Consider the following 25,643-nt stretch of genomic DNA (forward strand, 5'->3'; position numbering starts at 1 on the left):
ACATGAAATTACCTAAGGGTCTTTTGTGTTGTTTCGTTGTAGATGCTATTAACATTCTAACGGAGATGAAAGAGAAGGATGTTCCTATCTCAGACAGAACAGTTGCATCTTTTCTCCGCATTCTTAATGCTGCTGCCACGAGAGGTGAAGTTGAAACAGTGAATCGCTTGCACGAGACCATTGTGAACCTGGGGTTGGCAGAAACCGCTGTCCTTCATTCCCCTCTGATTACAGTTCACCTTGAAAAGTAAGCTATGTTTGGGCTTCAGATGAAACAAGTCATTATATGGTATTGGTGTTGTTTGACCTGCTTATGCCTGGCACAGCTGCACATACGTGTTTGAAAGTGCTCGCGCACATAAACGTGCGCATGCGTGCACACATAATACTAAAGTATTATATTCATTCATAGTAATGAATATGTTTTCTTAAGTTAGATAGGTCTGTTTTAATCAATTACACATCACATTGTGGTCTCTGGGAATGACGAGTGTGTTTTACGGGCGCATCAGAAATGAAGTGGCTGTATATTGGAATATGTTTATGAATTAGTTGATTCTAAAGTCTGTTTGACAAGATTGCTATTCAGAGCGTGATAGGTATATTCTCAGCTCTTGTGATTTAAGTAGTGAGTGTTTTCCCATCAAAACAATGTTATTTTGCTTGGATAGTTATGTGCCATCCAATATGTCTCAGGTGAGTTGAAGGGCAGTTGTTGAACACTGTAATATTTTTAATTCAGGTAATCCAAATCATTTGATGGTATTGCCAATAGACTGCTATGTTGCTGAATTTAAAATTCAAATACAGTACTGTTTGGTTTGTTGCAATTTATTTTTTTTTTCCTCTCCATAAATACTTGTAATACCATTTAATAGAGGAAAGGAAGTTCCTACATTTATTCTGGCAGGAAGTACCGGTAATTCCATGTGTCATGTTTCTTTGCATAAATTTTCATTGTGTCGGAGAATATTTGAGTTAATGTACGGATGAGCTACGTAACAATTTTTTACTAAAACTGAGAGAAGAGTCCCTTTTTTTACTTCCTTTACTGTATGCACAGTCCTTTTATTTTTTTACATAATTTTTGTAGTTGCTATATTTTCATCTCTTGCAGCTAAAGTGATTGATCAGTTTCTTGCACTTTGATTCCTGTATATGCAATGTTCTTGGCTTAAATGTAGTATCTATGAAATAAGTGTTTTTTTCATAATATCATGTAAGTCAGCCTTGAAGATGCACTTTAACATTTATGTTAACATGCAGAGCTTTTTTTAGTTCTTGTAAGTATTCTGGGTGTGCGAGGTCTATATAATGTTTTCTGTTCAAAATTCTTGTCAAAAAGATGTAACTCATGGTAGATGCATGTACATTCTCTTCTGAAAGTGGTGTTTTAGTGTAGTGGTCAACAGTTAAGAATCTAGTGTATGTCTTTTCAGCCAGCGACACTGCCTTGGTTACATCACAAGACAAATGTTTATGAAAGTAAATTAACTGCAATCATATGTAACTAATGTGTCGGAAAAAGATCTGATACGCTTTGCTGTGTGCAGTAGGAGCAGCTGCATTTCACATAATTGCTTTATACACGTTGACATGCAAGTTTGTACATGGTGCTGCTTGGGTTCTTTTCACTTGAAGTAGTACATGATGATGTAAATAAAGATGTGAGTATGTGTAGAAGCAAAGAGAGACAGTGAAGAGCATTCTTTTAGTGATCACACATTCATTTGTATTATAAATGTTTGGTAAAACTTTTTTTAGAAAGTTATTTTTAATAAAGGGACTTTTGGCAAGACTAGATTTTTAAGGGAGAAAGTAATTCAATATTCATGGAGGTTGGATTAAATGATCTCCTAAGGTCCCTTCCAGCCTAGGCCATTCTATGATTGTGGGATTGTATGGGTACAAGTCACTGTTGTACACACCTGTGTAACTCTTGATACTTTTTGAATAATATATAAATACAATTCGAAGTAAGATCATTTTATATGTTTTTTTGCCACCTTATGTGTACAGACTTGCTTCCTCTCTAGTGTTAGATGGAACAGAAGGGGGAAGCTTTTTCCACATTATTTGCTTGGGAGGAATAGTTGGATTTCACGGATTTATTTTTTGTGTGTCTTGCCAATGCTAAGAGTTTTCAGAAGTTTTAGGTGACTGAAATAAGTGTTAGTCATCTCTTTTTAGCAGTAGTGTTTGCTGTTTGCCATCCTACAGCTTAAGTATCATGCTGAAATGCTATTATTTACCTGCAGGTCGTCCCCATTCCTCTGAAATTTAGCTTTGGGGTATTTTTTAAAGTTCCATAGCAGTGGCTGTACTGGTGGTTTGTGTTCTTAATTTCTTTCAAACTTTTTAATTGCTTATAAAGGAATCTGTGATTTGCTTTTGAAGATTTTAACAATTGTAGGTGTAAAATGTTTTCACCTACCCCTTTTCTCTATACCTACTCCTAAATATTCTGAAATTCTTACTAAGTCCTAGTGCATGTTAAAAGTGACAATTTGCAACAGAGCGTGGAAAAGAAAACAGTTATTGATGATGAATAGTCTAACTTGACAAAAGCTAACAAAAATTACTATTCTAGTAGAATTGGCATTTTGCCTTTAGTATCTGGAGAAATGTTTAGCTGAAGTAGCTAGAGAGAGAACTCCATAGTATCTTGGGTTGTTTTACCCTGAGTAAATTTAAGGGGAACCATCTCCTGCTTTTAGTAGTAGGATTTTTTTTTATGACTCTGAACAATTTCTCAAGATGGTGAAATCTAATTAAAAATGGAGACAGTCCACATTTAGAATCTTGATTTGTCATTCAAGGTGATAAACCTGCCTTGGACAGTATCACAAAAATTTTAGTTTCTAAAATCTGCAAGATTGTAAAGAACTTGTACTTTTTCTTAAAACATGTCTTTTTAACTGGTTCTCCCAATTGCTAATAATTGGAAAAGTTTATGTTACTTACACCATGTAAAATATCTTAGATTTTAAGAATTGTGGGTTTGGCTCTTAGCAACTATAAGGGGAAACCTATGTGAACATGAGCCATTTTACAAAACTGGAAAGATTTACGAAGCTAACCTGCTCCTGGGCTTATGGTAAACCTAGTACAGGTGATACAGTAGTTACTGTATCCACTAATTTGATTTTATTTTTTTTTTCTTTGTCCTCTAAGAAAGCTGCACAAGCCAACCTCTGTGCGACCAAAAATAGGAATACATGTCTTAAAAATTTGGGTATGTTTTCTGTCTTTTCATTGACATAAGTATGGTTTTGCTCTGGTTGAATAATACCACCTCTGAGAAAAGAATCAGCAGAAAAAGTCTTCAGGTTTGAAATTTACTAATTCACTACATCAGAACTGCTTTTAAGCAGAGGGAAGAAAATTTGCAAGTAGACTGTGAACACCTTATGTTACAGACTGTATGAACAAAATGTGTTGTAGTTTTAAGTCAGCGAACACAAGCAGTTAATATCTGTAATTTAAATGCTCAAAAGGCTATAGCTGAATTGTGTTTCTTTAAAAATAGTCTATGTATTTTAGCACATAGTGCTTTATTGGATAGCACTGTATTAGCTTGTGATTAATGTTATACAAACCTGTTTTGTTTAGTTTCTTATGTAGTAGACACAGTGTGAATGCAGTGCCCTGAAATCTTTCTTCTGTTGTTTTCAGAGTTAGTTTTGTTGTAGATGAATCTTTAGCTCATGGAAGTTAAGTGGATTTGAAATATACTTTTACAAATAGTCATCTCTCTAGATTAGGTGATATTTCTGGCATTGGGGGGAAGTATCTCTAGTGGGGAGACTTTTTTCTGGTTTTTATCGGCTTTATTTCAAATATTTGTATTAAAACTCTGTGCGTGTTGCAACGAAATTAGGGATGTTTGGCTCTCTTACTCCATTATTGCAATTAGGAATTTAGCATCGTCAGTGCCAAAGGACAAAAGTGTCTCATTTGCCCTATGGGGACAGGACAGTGATAAGATGATTTTTCGTCAAGGATCGTTGGGTCGTAATTAAGTTACATTCATGGCTATTGCTTTTTGAAGGATGATTGGTAAATGACAGGCTTCATGTGCTTGGTACGGACAGTGTTCACTAGGATTTTTTCTCCCTCTGTCAGAAAATCCTGTTGAGTCTGATAATGTAAATGTGGCATTTTATTCTGAACAAAAGAGCAGGGAAATGAGCTATCTTGTCTAATCATTCAGTTGTTTAACACCGACTTCCAGTTTAGACTCAATTGGCTGGAAAGCACTTGACATGTGAAGTTAGTGCTGTTCGGAACGCATGTTTGAGTAAATTTTAAAGTAAGTGACAGCTAAATTGTACCTAGGGAAATTACAAAGCCTTCAACACAGTTAATTTTTTGGGGAGGATTAGTTGTAATTGCAACACCAGTCTCCTTGAAGATTCCTTAGTATGGCAAATGAACAGAAAAACATTTAGCTCTTTCAAGAGCCCCGCTCTCTTTTAACAGAATAATTTTTGTAAAGCTGATTGTACCTTGCTGAATTGACTTCCCTCTACACTAACATCTGCTTCAGATTTGTAGAGAGGGATTTGTTTTACCAGTCTAGCCTCCACCCCCACCTCAGAGAGTCCCTTTTTTCTTTCTACCTCTCTAGTGATTTCAGGTTTGAGAGCTTTTCAATCAGTAAACCCCTTAGGTAAATTGCCACTTCACTAAAGCTTTATGCATAATGTTGCAGCACTTCATTCCAATTAAAATCAATATTTGGAGTCTTATTTTTATCAGGCAGACTCTCTGGTTGGGAAAGTTGTTTATTACAAGCAAAAGGGTTAGATTTAGTGCTACCTTCTTGAAGCAGGAGGGGAGTGGCTTGTTCAGATTGCAGGGGATGTTACATTTGTGCATGTTACAGCCAGTCCTGCTACGCAGTGTGTTCTGCAAACACTCGGGTGTCCGAGTCGTTTTGTCTCTTCAAATAGCTTTGTGTGAGTAAAACTGGCCACGCATAGAGTTTGGGAGATTGTGCTCCTACTATCTTGGGCTTCATAGGCATCCTAAGCAGAAGCCAAACAAATCTGAAGATATCATTACACTTAACCCTGGCATCGGGCTGGAAAATAATGCTGAAGTAGGACCCTTCTGGGATTATGTAAGGGCCAAACTTAATGCAGTGATGACCCAGGCTCCTTCTGTCATTTAAAAATAATAGTATACCTTTTTTTAAAAGAAGTTTCAAAGAGAGGGAGAAATACACCTAATCTTTAGGTGGAACAGGTATTATCCCTAAACAGATAATATTTGTGAGTGGCTTAAAGCTGTAGTATCTGGCCAATGCAAAAGGAAGCACGGATCACTGGTGTTTGCATTTTAAATACTATTGTCCAGACTGACACTGCAAGTCAGATTTTTCCAGCATGGATACGAGTGTAGGGGCTTTATTTCTTTTTTTTTTGCTTGATCGATATTAACTAAACAGTAGTTTTGGACCAGGCCTTTAATATAGTAGTGTAGTAAGTATCCTTTGGGAAAATAAAAGGATGTTTGACATACATAGGTTTGTACAAAAAGACTGCCACATATTTTCCAGTCATGGCTGTTTGTTAGCTTAAAATCCTTATGTCTAAATAGCATTTTTTTAAAATATAGAAAATCTTGTTTCTTTGCGCAGTTTTTGTTTGTTTGGGGGTTTTTTTTGTACTTTAGTGAGTCATAACAAGGAACATTTTAATGTTACTTATACTGAAACTTGAAGCCTACAGCAAGTTTCTAGTTTTCATTCCTTTTCTAACAGGATTGTAAAACCTGCTTACAAACGTAGTTGCTGATGCTTACTTGGCATTAACTGCAGTTTGTGACACGAAATACTGTGGGTGTTGAATAAATCATATTAACTTAGGGATAAGCTTGATTTTTTTTTTTTCTTTGCAGTAGTAGTGCTAACAATTTCTTTGTAGAGGCTGAACTTCTATACCTTTTATCGTTTTATAGTTGTTGCCAGTTTTGTCATTTCTGTTTTATAATCCCCATTCTCTAATAAACTGCAGGTGATGGGTTTATTGCTTGAATGCAACTGAAAAATGCAAATATAATGCAAATGTATTGGATTTTGATAGATTCAAAGCAAATTTTTGTAAATTAGTGTGTGAGATACTACCTTATTCAGGCACCTTTGGGCAGGAGCAGTAACAAGTACAGTATTTTAATTTTTGTTATCTCAGTTCTTGCTGACCTTTTTTTTGTGCATATGCGGTATTAATGCCTTCAGAAGTATACATTTAGAGACTAGAAAACTGTTAATGTTCCTGTTTGAATGACATTCCAATTATTCATTCATTTATTGATAGCTTTGACCTAAAAACAGTCGCTTTAATCCTTTAGGAATACGGCTGAGACAATACTATGCTGAAAAGCTACATTTTTCACCGAAAACTTTAATTTGAATGTGTGAATGTTGTTGTGCCTCCTTCGAAATCGAGTAGCTTTCTGTAAAACTGTTTGGTGTTTCGTTTTTTTTTTTTTTTTCAGATGTTAACTGAACTTGCATCTAAAGCAGGAGAAAAATACTGATTATAGAAAGCTTTATATCTGTCTGTGGTGACTACTATAGTATTTCTCTTTTATGACAGTAATCTAGCCTGCAACATCTACTTGCAGTTTTGAAATTAACCTGTAATTTAGTCTTCACCCCAAATGACAAAAATTCAAATGACTCCATGGGGTGCCAGAAGATGCACTGTAAACAGGGCTCAGTAAGGGGGATAAGGTAGAAATCCACCATCTTCGGTTCGTTTTCAGAATCCCAGTATTACTGAACAAAAATAATTTTTCTGTGCTTTACTCTGAAATTTTTTAAAATATTAGCCTAGGTGAAGATAGTAGTGTGTAGTCGTCTGGATAGTTCTCTGCAAAAGCAAAATTTGTGCTGCAGAAGAAAGGCAATGTGAGGAGGGGACACCTGAATTTGGCTTGTTTTAACAGTAATATCTTAATTTGTTAAGGTTCAGCTGTTCGATAATAAAGTTGCTTCAGGACTACAAAATTATTATTTCAGGTCGAATTTCTTATTATGGCCTTGACCTGCTGCAAAGTGATTTTAAAAATATTTTTCCCCTCTTGGATACTTCCACCATCCTTTATTTGGTCAGCTTTGAAATCTAAAATTCAGTCTTATTAACTGTTTAGCTACTTACTATGATTTGTGTGTGTCATCTTGGTTTCTTTCAATTTCAGTTTAAACCGTCCCCTTCAAAGAACCTCACATACTATTTTACCATTTTTTTCAGTGGTTGTCCTCTGTTCATTTTGGGGTGGTTTTTTTTGTTTTCTTTGGGTTTTTTTTAGGTTGGGTTGTAAGTTTTTGAGGTCTGCAGCAGATGATTATTTCTGTTAGTTGCACAGTATGGAATGTTAAAATGTATTTGTTGTTATTTTGAATTCCAGATCTCATTGTTTTTATGGCTGTTGAGTTTTGCCTCTTAACCATGTATACTTCTGACAGTGTTAACACTGTATAGGTAGGGGAAAATACAGGAAAGGACTGAGATACCAGTAACAAGTATGATATTTCAATTTTGTTATTTACTGCTCCAAGGCTCCTGAATAAGTACATTTAAGGAAGTCGGCATCTCAGGTACTATTTTACTAGTACCATGACTCTAGGTGACATGGATACATTTTGGTAACAATATATTGCTGAATTAATTGCAAGAGCTACATTTTTATTGCAGAAAGTATACATTCGGTTCTGACCTTTATGTGTAATTGAGAAATGCTAATCATTCAATTGTGATGAAATGGAAATAAACAGATTATTTATAGATAGTCTGTGAAGTTCTAAAATGAGTATAGAGCAATCTAAAGAGCTGTGGTTGTCTTACTTAACTCCTGGAGAACTATACTTAAATAACAGTGCTGTGGAAAAATTTTAAAGAGCTTAAAAATTGAAAATTTCTATACAGAGACATTTGGAGGGAGAATAATGTGCACAATATTAATTATTAACAAGAAAAAACAGAACTCAAACACAAACTGAATTTTATGTGGTATTACAAAGAAACCGTCACACCTTTGCTTAATTTCTAGTCAACAGTGGTCATGGAATCAAATTATACAGTCAAGATGTTTAAGCATAATGCTGTAGTTCTGTTTTCATTTCTGTGGCTGTCAAGCATACATGATATTTGTTTGTAGGAAAACTCTACCTCTTATTTAAAAATAACCATAGAATACGGGAGGGGGGAATACACTCTTGTATTATAGACTGCTAAATAAATTTTTTTCGAAATTTTGAAGAATGCAGTGGGTTTAACCTCAATCATAATTATTGATTGGTTTTATTCTTTGGTTTTTTTTTCATTCCACAAGGGATGACATGCCTGCAGCCCTGGAAGCTTTAATCGACTGTTATAAGAAGTATGGTAAAATTCTTCAGCTTCATAACATCTACTGCAGACTGATAGAAAAAGGAGATGCTGATCTTCTGCAGAAGGGTTAGTTGCATGTAGTCAAATGCTGTCTGACTATGTGGAGTGTTTTCTGGAGGCTTGTCTTCCAGGGTTTGTAAATAATTTCTTTCAAGTGAAAGGAAAAAAAACCAATTACCTTCATATGTGTAACTTTAAAGTGCTTAAAATGACACTGAAGACCTTCAGGTCGAAAGATGATATTATTGTAAGTGTAGAGGAACCCTAATGTTAATACAGCATGAGCTCTCAAAAAATAGTGCTAATGCTTGTTGTAGATAGGTACGTTACCATTAAGAAACAGTAGTAGCACAACACAATAGTAGAACAATACATCTGTTTTACAGATAGTTGTGCAGTTAAGAGATCCTATATCCTCACTCTCTGCTAGAAGAGAACGCCAATATATAGTCTGTTTTGTTGATCATAATTCGAAATACAGTGCAAATAAACAAAATATTTTGAATATGCTCAACTGCAAAACCTACAACAAATTAAGTAATACGTTGTCATCATTCCCTGTGTTTCAAAATTTATATCCCTGTAGCTTGTTCTTGGAATTTTATGCTGTGTGGAAAATATTAGTATTAAGAATATCTGATCTGTGTGTTAAAATGCTTCGATATATTTAGTAAATGAATAAGTTTTATTCTCTCTTTTAGTTTCAGATTTTATAAGCAGAGAGTATGGTGACATGATGGCTCTTTATGATCTCTTCTTCGCCTTCTTGCAAACAGGAAAATACAAAGAGGCCAGGAAGGTCATTGAGGTGGGATTTTAACTCTAGTACTCTAATCATGCAGCTATTTAGACTGTTAATTAGAAACATTTAAAGTTTTTAACCTTTCATTAGACTTGTTCTGATTCACGTTAATAGAATTCAATCCCAATAATAAAAAAAAGCCTCAACCAGCTTTATTCTGTATAATTACAGTTCAGAAGAGACACAGTCTTGTTGTATGTTGAAATTGTTTCCTCACTTTTTCAAATTCGCTGTTATATATCAAAATGATATTTGCATATTAAATATCGGATTGTGGAACAATTAAATTAAACTGTCATTCCTGGGTGTAAAGTTGCTAATCCTCTTTCCGAAGGAATTCTTTGTTCTTAAAAGCACTGGAATTTAATTTGCTGCAGACCATGCTCAGATTTATTTGTAATGCTTGTCTACAAGTTAATCAGCCAAACAAGCGCTGTCTGCTACTGTTTGGCATTTAATTTAGCATTTCTTCTCTGTCTCTCTCTTTTTCAGGATAGTAAGCAGCTTATAGGAAGTGGTAGGTGACAAACTTGGTCTATTTAGGATTAGTATATTTTATCTAGACTTGATTGAAATTGTGCTTACTGAAATTGATAAGTCAAAGGGGCAGCTGCAGAGTCTGCCCAGATTGTGATTATTTTTCTTCTTAACACAGTTGTGTGTTTAAAATGCTGCATAAGTTTTCAGTTAATGTGTGGGAGGAGGCTTCCTGCAGAAAAAGTAATAGTTTTTCCTCATCTATTTTTGTTATGTTGATACACAACTCTGTAACCCAGTCTTTTTGGTGTTTCTCTTCCTAAGGCAAAGTACACTTTCTTCCTAATTCCCCTGTAGAATATCTCAAATGAAGTTATCCCTGCTTAAATTATCTAATAGAATTCTTGCACTGTAAAAAGTCTTAGCTGAAGATCTGCTTGTTTGTCTGTGGTGGAACAATACCGTCCTGCTGGAAAGAATGTGGAAGTTGCTAAGCACAATTTTGAAGTATTGAAATTTTTATTCTGGAAGGGCTTTTTGGAGCTCAGAGTCTTCGAATAGAATAGAAGTACCAGTATCTGACAGAAGACGGTACTGAGGAATTCTTTTTAAAGTGATTAAAATGTGTAGGAGGTAAGAGGATGAAATCTGAAATTAAAGTAGAATCAAAGCTAAATGAATAAAAGTGGTACCTGGTGTTATTTAGCTGCTGTTTCTTTGCTACTGTCGTTTAATTTCCCCAAACTTATTTTGGTGGCTACAGTTCAGCAGTCATTAATAGGATAGTAAGCAAATTATCAAATTGTTGGAGCTTTGAAACTTTTGTCACTTTCTTAACAGGTGCCAAATTATCTTTGCAAATATTCAGTATTTGGTGATTGATCATAAATTATTAGTAACCACAAACAGACATTTAGGCATAAATCTAAACGTGTAATATCTGGAGCCTGAGTGAAAGCTTCCTTGCTTTTTATGCTATTTAAAGTAGATTTTTGTGCTCTTACTAACTTCCATCAAGTATGAATTAGAGCTTCATATATGCTCTTGAGAAAGAGGATTTAAGTTCTGTAATTCTTAAGAGTACAACAATTTGGCTAGGACTAGTATGCATGTATTTTACCAGTGGATAAAAAGGACAAAATCAATTGCTATAGGTTGTGTTATATTTTAAGTCTGCTTTTATTATACAACAGCATATTAAGTATTTTCAAAGATTTTTTTTTTTTTCCCCGCAAGAGAGGGAAAAGGAACCCAAATTAAAAATGGTATTTTGTTGAAGAAAATAGCTGTGGGTTTTTTTTAAGCCATAAACAAGTTATTTTTTGCTTTTGTTGCATGTCGGGAAGTCAAAGGCTTAATCAGTATGATGTAGAATATAGAATACAAGGTGCATGTGTATCCTTTTCTCTAGTCCAGTGGTTTTAGTTACTAGATTACTTCTCTTGCTGGTCATCTCATATTATTTTTCTGGTTTCCTTTCTTGTGAAATAATATTCAGTGAAGGTGATTAATTGGTGCTGCTTTCTCAATTTAGATGCTGTTGCATATTAGACAAAAATTACCTTTCAGTATTATACTTTTTATTGCTATATATGATGGCAAATTGATTTTAGTGATATCATTTTGAAAGTATCTATGGATTTAAAAGGAGTATGTAAAAGGATAGTAATGAAGCTGCAAAAAAGTGTCCTTAGGAGCTAAGGAAAGGAAGACTGTGGAGGATATGGTCATTTCTGTGGTGTATTTCTCACTGGAGACCACTACCTCTGCTTGCTCTTGAAATTTTAGAAATCAGAGGTACATTAGTTACCTGTGTGAAACTTGCTGCTTTGAAAAACTTAAAACTCAAACTCTCAGAAATAAGAAAATAACTCTTAAGTCTCAGTCTTAGGTAAAATACAACTGGGTCACAATAGTGGGAAAGGAAGAAGGGTAAGATTTGAGTGAGATGATACAAATTAGGTCAGAGTTGTGTATGTACATTATTCAGTCAGAAGTGTGCTGTACCTACATATAAAAAAGCTCGTGTTGTGGGTTATCATAACAAAAAAGCTGAAAGCTTTGTAAGTCATCTGCTTGCTGGAAGGGACAGCAAAACTAAGCAGAGAATAACAATATAAAAGACAACGAAAGGTGAATGGAAAGGAAATGAGACCTGACCGATACTAGAATGAGTAAACTAAAGCATGTACTAGTTTGGTGTGAGTCTCTCTTCTGAAGCGATGCCAAGTGGAAGAAAAGCTGTGAGGGAAAAGACTGGGAGGGGGTAAATGCAACTGAATTCTAAGGCTTCACAGAGTTCGGTTGGTGAGAGCTAACAGTTTGCAGTGTTGTTTGACTGCCCTGTTAAGCTTTTGAAGGTCTGCTCTCATTTGTTCTGTGGCAGGTAGCTAGAGAAGAAAGCCTTTCCTAGAGACAATACCTCCAAATGACGTAGCCTTGGCTTCTCTGTAAAATAAAAATCTATTTTATTCTAGCTATGCCTGAGCCTTGCAGTTATGCTTGTAGATGAATGTGCTGGTAGATGCTTTCCACCAGGAAAAAGTTGTACTGTTGGGTGCTACAGTACATCAAAGCATGATTTAGTCTTCAGTCTTTAATTGCACCTCAACTGATGAGTTAGCTTTTGTCAAGTTGGCACATCTCTCTTCTTTCCCTTTGCCGTAAGGTCACAAAGTAGCTTTCTTTCCCTTGGGATGGCACGGTATGACATTTATGTCATCAAATCTAGCACTAGTTACATAAGATTTTTTTCCTTACTTGGAAAGGTAGTTTGTCTTTTTTTTTCCCTTCAATTTTGTTTTCCACAGGAAAGGAAAAAGAAAATTAAGTCAATATATCTTTATTTAAACTAAATTAAACTATATTAAGACTAATGTAGGCTAAAAGAAAGGGCTGTGACTCTTCAATAAATAAGACTAGGGAAAATGTACTTTCTAGGAAAGTGTTTTCTTTACCTGTCTTCTGCAGTGCTGCCTTATTTTGTAAATATCTAGTCAGATTTTCTCCTGGAGAAAGGGTCTTATGTAATTCTTCATATGTTGCTCCAGGTAGTAGATCAGATATTCTGGAATAGTTGCTTGGCTTAGTGTTCTTAAGTTTGGTATATAGATGTAAGAGATTTTTCTGGAGCCTAGTTGCCCAAATCCTTCCAATCCACAGCTTTTTACTTCTCACTGGAACTGGACAACTGGAATTCCCTTCTGTTTCTGCAGTTGTTGACTGCAAATTTGTTAACCTGATCGAGCTGATGATTGGTAGCTGGGCTGATGTGGAGGTCATCCAGGAGAGTCAGAATTGAAAAAAGGAATGTTACACCACCTTAAAAGAATCTACTTTTTCCTTGATTTATTATTCAAGCTGAATGCAGTTATCAAAATGCTTTCTAAATTGGTGTGCCCATGCTTGGCTCTTTCTGGTTACAAGAGTTACTTATTAAGTGCTTGTAACTAGAGTTACAAGACTTATTAAGTTCTGCAGAAGAGGCTCAGACAAGCCCATCTATAAATCTGCTTGGTGAAAGTCCAAACCATGTTCGTGAAGTAGAAATGAACACTTGACACCTATGCCTAAAGTATGCAAGATTTTAAAGTGATGTGAAATCCATTTCTGCACTGTATTAATAAAATTACGCCTTAAGTATTTTGCTGTCCAATGAAATATAGTTTAGGTTAAAAAAAAAAAAGGCAAAACAAGCACCACATTAAAAAAACACGGTATCAAATCAGTCCTTTTTAGTTGGGAGCTTATGGATTCCTCTGATAGGAACTAGGAGTTGGTAGATTCAGCTGTCTTTTGTTGTTTGACAGATGCTTCCTGAAATCTTTCTAGATCAAATCACATCAGCTATTAAATGAAAATTGTTCCTTGAATGAAAGAGTAAAAGCTGTTTTTTCTGCTTTGTTTTACAAAGTTTCATTTAGTTTTACAGGAGATGAAGGCTAAGAAGGGATTATTGTATTTCAGATAGAGGGAAAGATCTTAGAACTGTATGGCAAAAATTTTTAGTAAAAGACCAACCTGTACAAGTTTGCTGCCACTAGAGGAACCTTCCTTCAAAATGGCAGTGCATAATGCTTGGCTTCAGAATTCTATTAGCCAGATTTTAATTGTGATACTTTCCTTGTATTCCTCTATCATAGTAAATACATCATTTATATTTCATAGTTAAATATACCATATATTGCATATCTCAAAACATTTTTGTGAAGAATTGAGGGACAAATAGTTGTGAAATATTTTCATGAAATGTGTTCCAATGTGACTAAATGTAAGAAAAAACATTTGCTGCTGAAATTCAAGACCTGACAAAAGAACTGTTTTGGGTGAGTTTAGTGTACGGGAATATATCTATCAACAGATGCCAAGTTAATTTAGGAGGTAAATAGATTTAAGCAAAGAATTGTGACATCCACTGTCAGCAGACCTCAAGATACCAGTTGCCATTGGATTTAATCTACCATAAAAACAATGAGAATATTTCTACTTGATATTGAGAGATTACAACCTTCTTTCATCTAGATTGCTTTTTTTTTTTTGTCTACTTCATAAAATTGAGTCTTGCTGATTTTGTGCTGGAGATAAACTGTGGGGAGAAGATGCTTTCTTGATTTGTGACAGCAGGATTTAAGGGGTTTTTTGGTGTGTAATTTAGTGATGATTGTGTCTAGTCTCTGAATTCACCTACAAAGACTTATATTTGATTCTGTTAAGAAAAGAGTGGAGGTGATTGGAACAAAATTCAAATGTTTGACAATATGGAATGCAAATTGTATTAGATAACAGTGATCTGAGCCTGAGGAATAGTTTGTAGGGGGTGTAATAGCTTTTATTAGAGTAACTGTATACAACTGAGAGGGAGGGGAAAGGCTGAAGAGCTTTTAGGTATGCAAGCCCTGTAATTACAAGAAAAGATGATTTTTATTATTACTGTTAAGTCTTATTAGTCTAATAAAAAGCATTACATCTCCTTATGAAACTGTATTCTCATACAGCTATTAGTTAAGTTGGATTTTGTGTCCATGCATGTGTGCATATGGGTTAATAAAAGGGTGCTTACTAGTTCAGTGCACATTATTTAGAAATTTTTAAGTCCCGCTTTCTTAAAAAAAAGCAAAAGGAATATGTTTCAGATAAGTAAGTTTGGTAAAGGAGATGACTGCTGAACAAATTCCTTCCAGAAAGGGAGAGGGTAACATGTTTCGAATCGGGGATCATGGCAAGACCGACACATCCTTTCTTAGCTCCAGGGATTTTGTGTTAGAGGGAAGATGCTACTGAGTTTTATAATGCTGCTTTTCGTTCATTATGCAGCATAAAACCACATTCCAATGCAAAGAGCAAATTTTTGCTGAGTCTAGAACATTCTTGAGGATTTTATTTTGAGCAGGGTTTTGATTTCACATTTTCTTGTAGTTGTGAAGCTTTCTTATTGTCTAATGATTTTTTGTAGTAGTACTTCATTACTTAAATTATCTTGAAAATCTTACTGATCGCTATAGAATATTCCAATATTCATATAGTAGTCTTGGTTTTCCTGAGGAATGCTAAAGTTGTAAAGCTCCTATTAATTTTTATTTTGGCGTTTTTGGAAAATAATCAACTTGCCTTACATTTTCCTCAATGTCTGCATAACATAAACCAGCATATATTCCTGTTTCAAGTGAAATAAATAAAATCATGACTATTTACTCAACAGATAGTAATTCTGTTAGTAAAGTCAGTGAACTCTGTAACTAAAAAATACATACTTCAGAAAAAAAAACAAACCACAAACCAACAGTAAAAACTTTCTCAGTGGAGACTGTAATCTTTGTGTTTTCTCATTATGAATTACTGCTGCTTTTTATGTAAAAATTACCCTAGTAGATATAAGCTCCATCCGGTGAGTGTAGGGTAGGCAGAAAGTAGAACATGTGTTTGTATTATAATTGCTCCCAACAGAAGAGTTAGGGAGGTTAAATATTAAGCGTGTGTCCCTTTGTCCTTTGTTAAATATCTAGTAGCCCAAATAAAATATCAAATACACTGTAACTGAGTAGATTTCAAGGCATAACTGGCAGTGGAGCAATTAATAACCTTCAAAGCTCTGGTGCTGCATTAGAGTACTTGCCCTCATTATCAGACATGAAAAATATTCGTACTGAAGGCACAACTTTAATTGTATTCAAGCTTTTGTGCAGTTATCCCTTGCCCAAAAAGTCATGGAAGTGTCTGAATGTTTCAGATTACCTTCTTACTGAAGAAATCCCTATTATGGAAATTGATGTGTGCTTAGTCATATTTATTTCTAGGCAAAATCATTTACGAAGAACAAAAGCACTTTCTCATTTTTTAAAGAAATTTCATCTTGGTTATAAGCAGTTCATGAAGTTTTCTTTTGCTTAGAAAGAGCAGTGAATGAGGATGTCTTTCTGTGCCATCACCAAAAAAAATAATTTTTGAAATCCACAGGAGCTACACTTCTTTCAAGATGGGAAATGAAATTGCAGAAAAGGTTTCCTCTCCATCACCTGCCGTATACAGATGTAGCTCTAGTGTCATCTTGGTAGTACAATGACTTAAAGGAAAGCTGAGCTAGAGAGAAGTAATGCATTTTACTAGATAGCTGATACCATTGCAACAGGAAAGATGCTTTTTGATGGACAGATTTTTTTTTACATCTCTCAGTCTTTAAAGCTGCATCTTTTATAACCTTTGGGACTATTGCATGAAAGTTTGTATGTTCATAGCCAATAATGAAAATATTGTTCTATATTTTCTCTGTATCCTACTATGATATTTCACTTACATTTTTATCTTTATAACATATTGTAAGAAGTACAGCAAAGTGGTATACTTGTTTCACAAATAGGAACGTAGATGCAAGATTATTTTTAAGAAAACCTTGATGTAAATGCTTTAATCGCTACTTTTTAAAATAGTGCATTGCTACTTGAGGGTGAAAGAATATTTAACAAGGTAAATATGTAACTGAAGTGTAAGATAATTTTAACCATCTCATCTACCAACCTGACTTAGATGGCTACATAAGGTATAGAAACTATACCTGGATATTCTTTTCATTTTCTGATTAAGCAGTACACCTCCTGCTTAGTAAAAAGTGAGGAATTCTGCCAAGAGTTCCAACATAGGGGGAGATTCAAGCATAGCATACAGTGTTTGTGTTGTGAGAAAACTTTTGTTCAAGTCAGCTGCCATGCAAAAATACCCCGGGCTTCTACTGAAGCTGCATGGAATCTGAGATTTCCATAGACATTTTTGCGGAATCAGGGAAAAATCTGTCTTTAAATTAAGAACTTCCTATCACGTGTTCTGTATTCACTGATGCTTATGCTAGAGAACTCTGTTAGAAATGACATGCATCAGTTCTTATAGCTGTCTGTTCAAGGCTGTCTGTTCGGAGAAGTAACGCATTTTCCTGCAAGACATTGCTTTGGCATCTAAATCTCAGTAACTGGTTCTGGTACTGGTAGCATAAGTCTGTTATGGCTGTTGATGTAACTCATGATGAAACATTCTTCTTCCTTTAGCAGCGTTAGCTGTCTCTTATTATTACTGGCTTCTTCAGTTGCAAGGAGAGTAATGAATGGAACTACCTGTCCAAAAAATACCATCAGAAAGTGTGGCATGGTTGGCGTTTATAAAATTTGCATGTTTCTTTCCAATAGGTTTGGATTGGTGGTTGTTCAGCTGTTTCTCCAAGAAAGATTGAACTTTGGGAAGAAAGTATAAGGATTTAAAATAAAGCACAAAATGCTGAAGGAAGGCAGAGTTAAAATGTAATGGTTAGAATTGGTGTTTTATTCACAATGAAGTTATTTAAGTCTTTCACAGTATAAGTTGTCCAGGTTGTGTAACAATTATTTTGCCAAACAGTGCGCAGTAGTAGTTTGTAGATGTATGGTGGTGGAAAGGGTCAATCAAGAGTTATCCATCTCATGTCATGTATATGCCAAATGAAAAAAAATACTCTACTGGGTTTTAAATCATTTTACATCCTAAGCCAGCTATAGCAAAATAGGTACTGTTTTGGATCATTCTTAACTCTTAATTTCTGAAAGTCCTCTTTGAACGATACCCAGGGCTTCTGGTCTGTATGTTGGGTTTTGTGGATCCTCTCTCTAAGTAAGTTTCATGTTTAAAAAGATGGTTGCTTTGGGCAAGAGAAGTAAATAAATATTTTCCGTGTGTCTTCCGTAAATTACCTAACTTTTTAAAAATGGAGTTATTAAGCTAAAATTTGTAGTGTTGGTCTATTAGCTGTAACAGTTACAGAACATTGATGTAAATGAAACTTGAATATTTCTATCATTATCTAAAAATCTGGAAAAAACATTAGATTCCTCTCTGACAGGTCAGTCTTTTCCCAGGCAAACTGTTTTCTTTCAGCTGTAGTAAGTAGAAATGAGCTCAAATAAAAATGCCGGTACAGAAAAGATTTTTTCCTTCTGTCACCTGTCTGAAGTGGCTGGTTCTAAAAGGAGGAGAACAAATCAAGTGCTTTCAGTGTGTTAGGATTGTTGCATTCACATGATTGAGTGCACCTTGGCAAGAGGTTTTCTAAAAAAGCAGCATTTTTTAATTTTTATTCCCCCCCACCAGTTAGTTTTCTGTGTGTGAAGGTTTAGAATCAGTGAGTAAATTAAGGTAGGGTTGTATGCTGAGCCTCAGGAAGATAGTAACAAATATGATCAAAACTATTGAATGGCTTCCACGGGAGAGATGATGAAGTAGATGAATTCTGCTTAGTCTGGAGAAGAAACAGGGGGAAGTATTTCTGGTTTTTCTGTCATTTTATCTTATCCTGTAGGCACTATTAGAGAGAGAGTAACAAACTAGATGGATGTGTAGTTTCATAAAGTACAACTGTTTTATATTCCAAGAAAATCTAAAAGCCAGAAGAGCTCCCTGTTTATACGTTGCATGAATTGCTTGAGACTCTCAATAGTTGTTTCGGTCTCTGAAGCAGTGAATGTCTGAATTATTTTTTTTTAAACCCAACAAAACACTTAAGACTCAATAATCAATTTTTTTAGTCCATTGAAACAAGCAAGGTCAAATTGTAAATGAGAGTTTAGAAGAATAATTAGAGTAATCATTTTTTATTTAAATTTTTTTATTCCTTACATTATTTTTTATTCTGTGTTTTCATCTGCTGTATTGTAAAAGGCCTGCTTTCTGATAAATGTAATGTTTAAAATTCCCTAAGATGGTAAGGGATAAGCTACAAATATGGACTATCAGGCAAGCCCTGGAGATTTAGTTAATCTGACCTAGATGTTCTTTTGATGATTGAGACCTGCAGTATGTGAAAACACTTCTCAATTTCAAAATGAAGCACAAGGATATCTGTTGTATAACTCAGCTGTCCTTGTGGTGACAGACACATCAATCATTTCCGAACAGGAAAGGATTTACTATAAAAAGTTTGTAGCTTTGGAGCTGTTGAGTTCATTGGCATTCGGATCAGCAATGATATTGGAACTTGTAAGTGAATTCAGCATTTGAATTTTGCCATGTCCTAAAGAGGATTAGCTACAAATGCAGGCAACACACTTTCTTCTTTTTCATTTTCAAGAGCCTGTTGTGTAAGATGTTAATTCTTGACTTAGTTGTCACCATATTTTATGTGAAACTCCTTGGTAGCTCTTAAAAAAGCACTGAACAGGTACCTATAAACATAAATAACTGTGGAAAAAAAACTAATTGGAAAGAAACAACTACATGGAAAGCAAAACTGTTAATATATACTGTTTTGAATACTTGAGAAGCCACGTTTTTTTAGGTAACCTCTTGGGTTGAGACTATTTTTATAGTACAGTTCAATATGTAGAGAAGGTGCTCCATGTTAAATAACTGGAGTTAATGTTCTGTTTTTAAAAAAAAGCCTTAAAATAATTGCATAAAATTGTTTGGATGGTTGGTAGGATTATATGGTATAACATTTACTCTGCAGGGCATTGTTTCCTATATGTTTAGCAAATTCTGAGTTTTGACTGAAGTTTTGCGTGCAGATTTTCTTGTATGTGCTGATTTGTTTCAGAAAGTTGTAATGGTAATAATTCTGTGCTTGGAGAATACGGAAAATGTGTTAACAGACAGAATGCAAATGGACTTTTAAAATGATGACTGTTTCCACTGTTTTGGAACTTAGTATTTCTTACAGGTTTTTATTTAAAGTGCCTCTTTTGTGGAGTAGTGTTGAAATTTTGGAAGTTGCACTTCAAGTTAAACGGTAGAGATTTCTTATAAAAATAACAGCTAAAGGCCTTCAAGAGTCACAATATGTCTTTCTCTGTAGGGATGAACAGGTGTTTCCTTGGAATCACTCTGAGCTGTATTAATGTGAATTTGGACACCTGAAACAAAAGCAAAGTCCTCTCTGTAAATGATACTTGTGCTAAAACAAGAGTGTAAAGTAAATCCAGTTACTCTGTGGGAGGGAAGGGTAAGAAGTGAAAATGATGGGATGCTTTGCACAAAGATCTTTTTACAGATGCATCAGACTTAAGTACTGGCATGCCTGTAATGTTTTTCTTTGGTAACTTTGAATTTTTCTATGTCTAAGAATTTATTTCAGTGGAGGAACTGATATTTTGATTATGGTCTGTGGTGCTAAGAAAGCACATTGTGGTAGTCTGTACCAGCTGGAGTTTCCAGAGATTGAAACCTTTTTAGAATCTGTATTTCGTAGCTGCAGTCTGATCAAAACAACAAAAGAATAAGCAGAGGCTTGTCAAACCTGGAAAAATTGATAACAGAAAGAACTATGGCGTATTGACTATTATACATTAATAGCCATGTAAGAGAAAGCCTTTGCTCTGTTCTGGGATAGGAATTGCCTTACAGTTAGCATACCTGACATCTGAGTTGGCAGCGTTTTACTGTTGTAACAGTTACTGCTCTGTAAATTCTTGTTTTTTCTTGCTGAGCAGTAATAAATAATTTTCTAAAAACACTATCATTTTTAGGTTAGGTATTAATAGCTGTTAAAAAAAAAAAGGGTAGTGGCAGAACAGGACTACCAAATGGTGATGTTGCAGTTGAGAGGCATGGTTATCTGGTTGCCAAAGCACTGTAGGGCTGTTGAATATGAACATTTCATTGTGAAGACAAAGTTTGGAAACGTTTAGTGTAATTCTTTACCATGAGTAATACAAAGGATTGCTGTGGATAATAGCAGTAGCACTCTATTACTGTGGTGATAAGAATTATTTAACATTTCAGTTCATCTGAAGTGCATTTTAAATCACCTATTTTGGCAGTGTTCAACCAAAAAGGAAAATGTCTTGAATAATGTGACTGCGGTTTTATAAATTTCTCATAAATGCAACCTAACTTGATTTTTGTGAACTTGTCGTTTCATTCGGGTTTCAAAAACCAAATAAAAATTATGAACTTTTGTTATGAGTTGATGAAATTTACTTTTCCTTGGAATGTTCTATGTCAAGTAACGTGTTTCTTCTTGTGGAAATATTTTACAGACTCCTGGTTTGAGAGCACACTCTGGAAGGTTGCAGTGGTTTGCAAAAAAGTGTATAACAAATAATCAGGTATGTGATTTGTATGATGTCTTCTATGTCACTGTCATTATAGTCCAAGAAAAATTGTTTTGAAGTATTTCATTGCTTGATTTCTATGTTTGTGAAAGGATGTGTGACAAGCTGATGAAGTGAACTTAATGCTGTGTGTAAATGCTGCTGTGTACTTTAACAGAAATTATTTTGGCTGAATGCGTGTAGCAGGTAAGTGCACATATATAGAAGTTGTTGGGCTCAGGTGTAACTATGTTCTTTCTTTTCGAAGATGGAGACTTTGGAACAGTTGGTAGAATTAACTCAAAATCTTTTTGAATGTGATAGAGATGAGATGTACTACTATCTGCTTCAACGGTGTGGTGAGTGAGCTTGTGATTTTTTCGTGTTGTATTTGTTTTCTTCCATGGTTGGAGATTGGAAATAACCCCAAATTGGAGAGGAGTTTTATCCTTATGTACAGTTAGCCTGGGTAGCACTTCGGAGACATCTTGCAGGGGGGAGAGTAAGAGTCAGCTGCTTTTTTTTTCTTTTTTCTTTTTTTAAAAAAAACTTGCATACCCAAACTCTTGCACAGAACTCGCACAGTACAATTCTTCTAGTCCATGCTATTGTCCTGTGTACTAATTTGAAAGTTTGCTCTGTTTTGGTTTCTAATACACTTAAAGAAGAAAAAAATGCTTCTTTGTTATATCTTTTACTGATAAAGAGATGGAGTCTCCTGTAAATAGGATCTGTTTCTGAAAGGTGAATTCTTTTTTTAAAAAAAAATTCCAGTTTTTCACTAGCAACAACCTAACTTTTGGATCATTTACAGGAATAGAACAGTCTTTAAAATTGAAAGTTTATGCTACTGGCTTAGTGTAGGATGTATCTCTAGTGTTTTTCATTTCCTCTTATATATTTTTCAGGGTATGCTGGCTATGTTATTCAGAATATCGTACTGTATTATGCATAACTAAAATAACTAGAATTAAAATTTCTATTTTTTTAAGTATATATTTTGTATTAAGATAGGATTAATATATATGTATATAAATGAGCCATTACAGCAATTTGATATATTTGGTCATAGGAAAACTTGTATTTGAGCTGGAAGTAATTCTAGGCTGTTCCTCCTGTGTATTTTTGGTTGACTAGAACTCGTGGTGTGTTAATGTACATAAAATGCTATTTGAAGCCTACTTTTCTTTGCATGTGATAATGAAAGAGGGGCTTCTCTGCTATTGCGCTTACCACAAGCACAAGAGATTAGTACTTCCACAAAAATTGACTGGAGACCCCTTGAGAACTATGTTGCTTTTCATTTCCTGAACAGCCTCAGAAAGCTTCAAAACCAAACTGTAGAGTTACCCAATTCTGGCTTTACACCTACTGGTGCACCATCAGAAATCATGAGGCCTGAAAAGCAATCTTGTCTCAACAGGGAGGGAGCCTTCCATCTCTCCACTCATCCTGTTCACCTCTGGCAGTGACTAGGTCTGACAGTGTGCCTGCTAGGAAGAGAATCTAAGAAGATACAATTTATCAAATTCTGTCATACAAAATCTTCAGTCTTCTTTCAAAAGACAAAACCAATTCCATCTGTTCAAAGAAGTGGAAGACATTTGTGGGTTTCTGTCACCATAAAAGACAAAAAACAGGCACATTCCTGCTTGTAACCATTTTAGATTACCTATCAGAGCTGCCCCATGCACAAGTACAGTAGACAGTTGTCATTGTGCACCAAAGCCATAAATTCAGATTTATTTTAAGCATATAAAAAAAGAACCTACCATCTACTCCAAGTGATGTTGAAAAATGTTGAAAACAATGCATTTCGGTTTTTTGAACCACAGAGTAATTTATGCTAGAGAGAAGCTCAGGAGTTAGAGGCCTCACCCTTTTCTACAGCTTGGACAGCTTCAAAGTTAGGTATCTTGTCGTGACCTTGTCTAGTGAAGTTTTGAGTATCTCCAGGGGTGGAAATCAAACAACTTCCCTGGGTAACCTGTGCCAGGGTTTGGTCGTTCTCAGACACTCCATTGCAGCAACTTTTAACTGTGGCCTTACGTCCTTTGCTGTGCACTTCCAAGAGAAGACTGACTTGCTCCTCTCTGTAACTGTCAGTTAGGTAATGGAAGGCACCAGTCAGATCTCCTCTTACCCTGCTTTTCTCCAGGCTGTCCAGAAATCATCTTTGAGTTCCTCTTTTACTTTATCTGCTCCAGCCCCATCTGTCTTGATGACTGAATTTGCTCAAGTTGCTAGCATCTCTTCTAGAGTTGTGGAGCCCAGAAGTGGACATGGTCCTTTCAGTGTGGCCCCATGAGTTCAAACATAGGGACAAACACATGAAAAAACATTAAGACATTCTGTGTCCTACTGTATTATTGGCCATAATAATCCGTTTTCAAATGTTATCTTGACAAGCCAAGTTACATATGTGTGTCTTTTCTTAAACCCGTGCTGCTCCTGGAAAGAAGTAAACAGTGCACTATTGTGTTTCAGGATTGCATTGCAATATTATTTGCAAACCCACACACGCAGCTTTAAAACACTAACTTTTAAAACAAGTCTAGAGAATATCCAAGTGTGATGCTGCTTTCAGCCAGCAGCTCCAGCTTTTCCATGTGTTATAACTTAGTCCAGTGGAGCCTGAGCTGCACAGCAGCTGATGTTCCTTAACCAAGAAGAGTAGCTGGAGAGCTGCTGTTACAGGCTGAGATATTGCCAGGTGGATGATTCATTCCATCATCCACCTTCTGCTTTCTTGCCTTGCATCTCTTAATTTCTGGGATTCTGAATTAAACCGTGGAATTCACAGATTACAGCTTGCAGATGTTGGGGTTAGGTAGCTTCTACAACCAGAAGTCAGAGTTATCCTGGTAACTTAGGATAGGGATACACATAAAATCACCTGCTTTATGTAGTTAAAGAGTAGTTAACTGTTGTTTCACAACATCCAGCTTTCTATTTATTTGTAGTTATGTACAGTGGTACATATATAAATTGCTGTTCTCATTGAAAACAGTTGTTCTGGGAATTTGGTCACAATTTATTACATTTTCCTCTTTCAGAAAACTTACCTTTTACAGTCTTCAGATGTGTGAAGTTCTTTTCTTAGCCAAATGAGAGCCTGAAGGCCTAGAACACTTCTTTAACTCCCAAGTGGTAAACTTCTGGAAGGTAGACACTCTAACTCAGTAGCAACATAACTGGAGGATTTACTTCCAAGAATTTCAGAATAGAACTTCAAAGTAGTACCTTAAAATGTTAACATTTTGTCATAATTTAAAAAAATTTGTAATTGTTTTTACAATTAACAGTCAAGAATATTAGAACTAAGATGAAGGATAAGCTAGGATGAATGATTTCTCATTTGTTTAAAAATGTATACAAATCTTTTTGATATCCTCTGAGTGTTAAAAGTAGTTTAGAACCTTTCAAGTTGATGATCATATTAAGCAGAAGTATATGATGAATTGATGAATTATTTCCCAAAGATGCCTTTTGGAATCACTTTAGATACGTATGTATACTCTAAATATGTTTTGATCTGAAGATTTAAATCTTGTTTCAGAGAACAACGGTGACTGGGGAAAAGCTGAGGCTGTTTGGACTAAAATTCAAGAAGAAAATGTTGTTCCTCGTGAGAAAACGCTAGCCTTACTGGCTAATATACTCGAGAAGAATGGTCAGGTTGTTCCATTTGAGGCGCCAAAGGTAATTGGAGTTTAACTTCCCTAGCAAGCAACGATTTTGAATATGTTTCTTTCCTTTTAAAAATGTTAACACATACCATTTCAGTAATTTAAACAAGTTGATTTGTTTTAAAGGTTAGACAGGAACCTACCAGAAGTTTAAGTGTTCCTAACACAGAAGAGAGAAAAATAAGGATGCTTTGCAAGAAAAATAATGCAAAAGGTAAACTGAAAACCACTGAGTTTTTTTTCTTCCCCCTTCATTAATTTTAAGATTTTGAGTAACTATGGAGAAACACACACTTGATGCCGCTTTTTGTTGGTTTGCAGTACATTAAGAAGGGTACATGATGCTGCTGCCTGCTAATATTGTGCTTCTTGAAGCTGGTATGAAAAGGATACACTAAAATATTTAAAATGTCATTTGAACTGCTGACTTGTAAATGCATATTTGAAAGCCAGTCTGTGGAGAAGTTGCTGATTTTCAAATTGCTGAAGTATTGCTGGTCTGTGGTTCACTTTATACTGTTGGGTTAACATCATGTTCTAGATTTTCAAATATACCTACTAAACACCAGATACTAAATTTATACGCAGGATTGATGCTAAAAATTTTATTTTTATGGTTCCTAGAAAACCTAGCTGCTATCTGGTCACAAGTTTTATGGCGTAAGACGTGATGAGTATAGTGAGATTAATATCCAGTGAAATAGCTGGGACATGTTTCTGGGAAGGCAATTACCAA

The 25,643-nt window shown here is 35.2% G+C and overlaps 1 protein-coding gene across 1 annotated transcript in view; it reads left to right on the plus strand.

The window, feature by feature from the left end:
- The window catches only part of LRPPRC (leucine-rich pentatricopeptide repeat containing), a 76,322-nt gene that overhangs the window by 29,668 nt on the left and 21,011 nt on the right, over nt 1–25,643 (plus strand). The window contains exons 22-28 of the mRNA XM_009870442.1: nt 43–247; nt 8,341–8,465; nt 9,101–9,207; nt 21,165–21,233; nt 21,487–21,577; nt 24,778–24,920; nt 25,034–25,121. Of these exons, the coding sequence (XP_009868744.1) occupies nt 43–247; nt 8,341–8,465; nt 9,101–9,207; nt 21,165–21,233; nt 21,487–21,577; nt 24,778–24,920; nt 25,034–25,121 (828 nt within the window). The remainder of the gene's footprint in view (nt 1–42; nt 248–8,340; nt 8,466–9,100; nt 9,208–21,164; nt 21,234–21,486; nt 21,578–24,777; nt 24,921–25,033; nt 25,122–25,643) is intronic.

This window comes from Apaloderma vittatum, unplaced genomic scaffold (assembly GCF_000703405.1).
Source record: "Apaloderma vittatum isolate BGI_N311 unplaced genomic scaffold, ASM70340v1 scaffold14285, whole genome shotgun sequence".
Lineage (NCBI taxonomy): Eukaryota > Metazoa > Chordata > Aves > Trogoniformes > Trogonidae > Apaloderma > Apaloderma vittatum.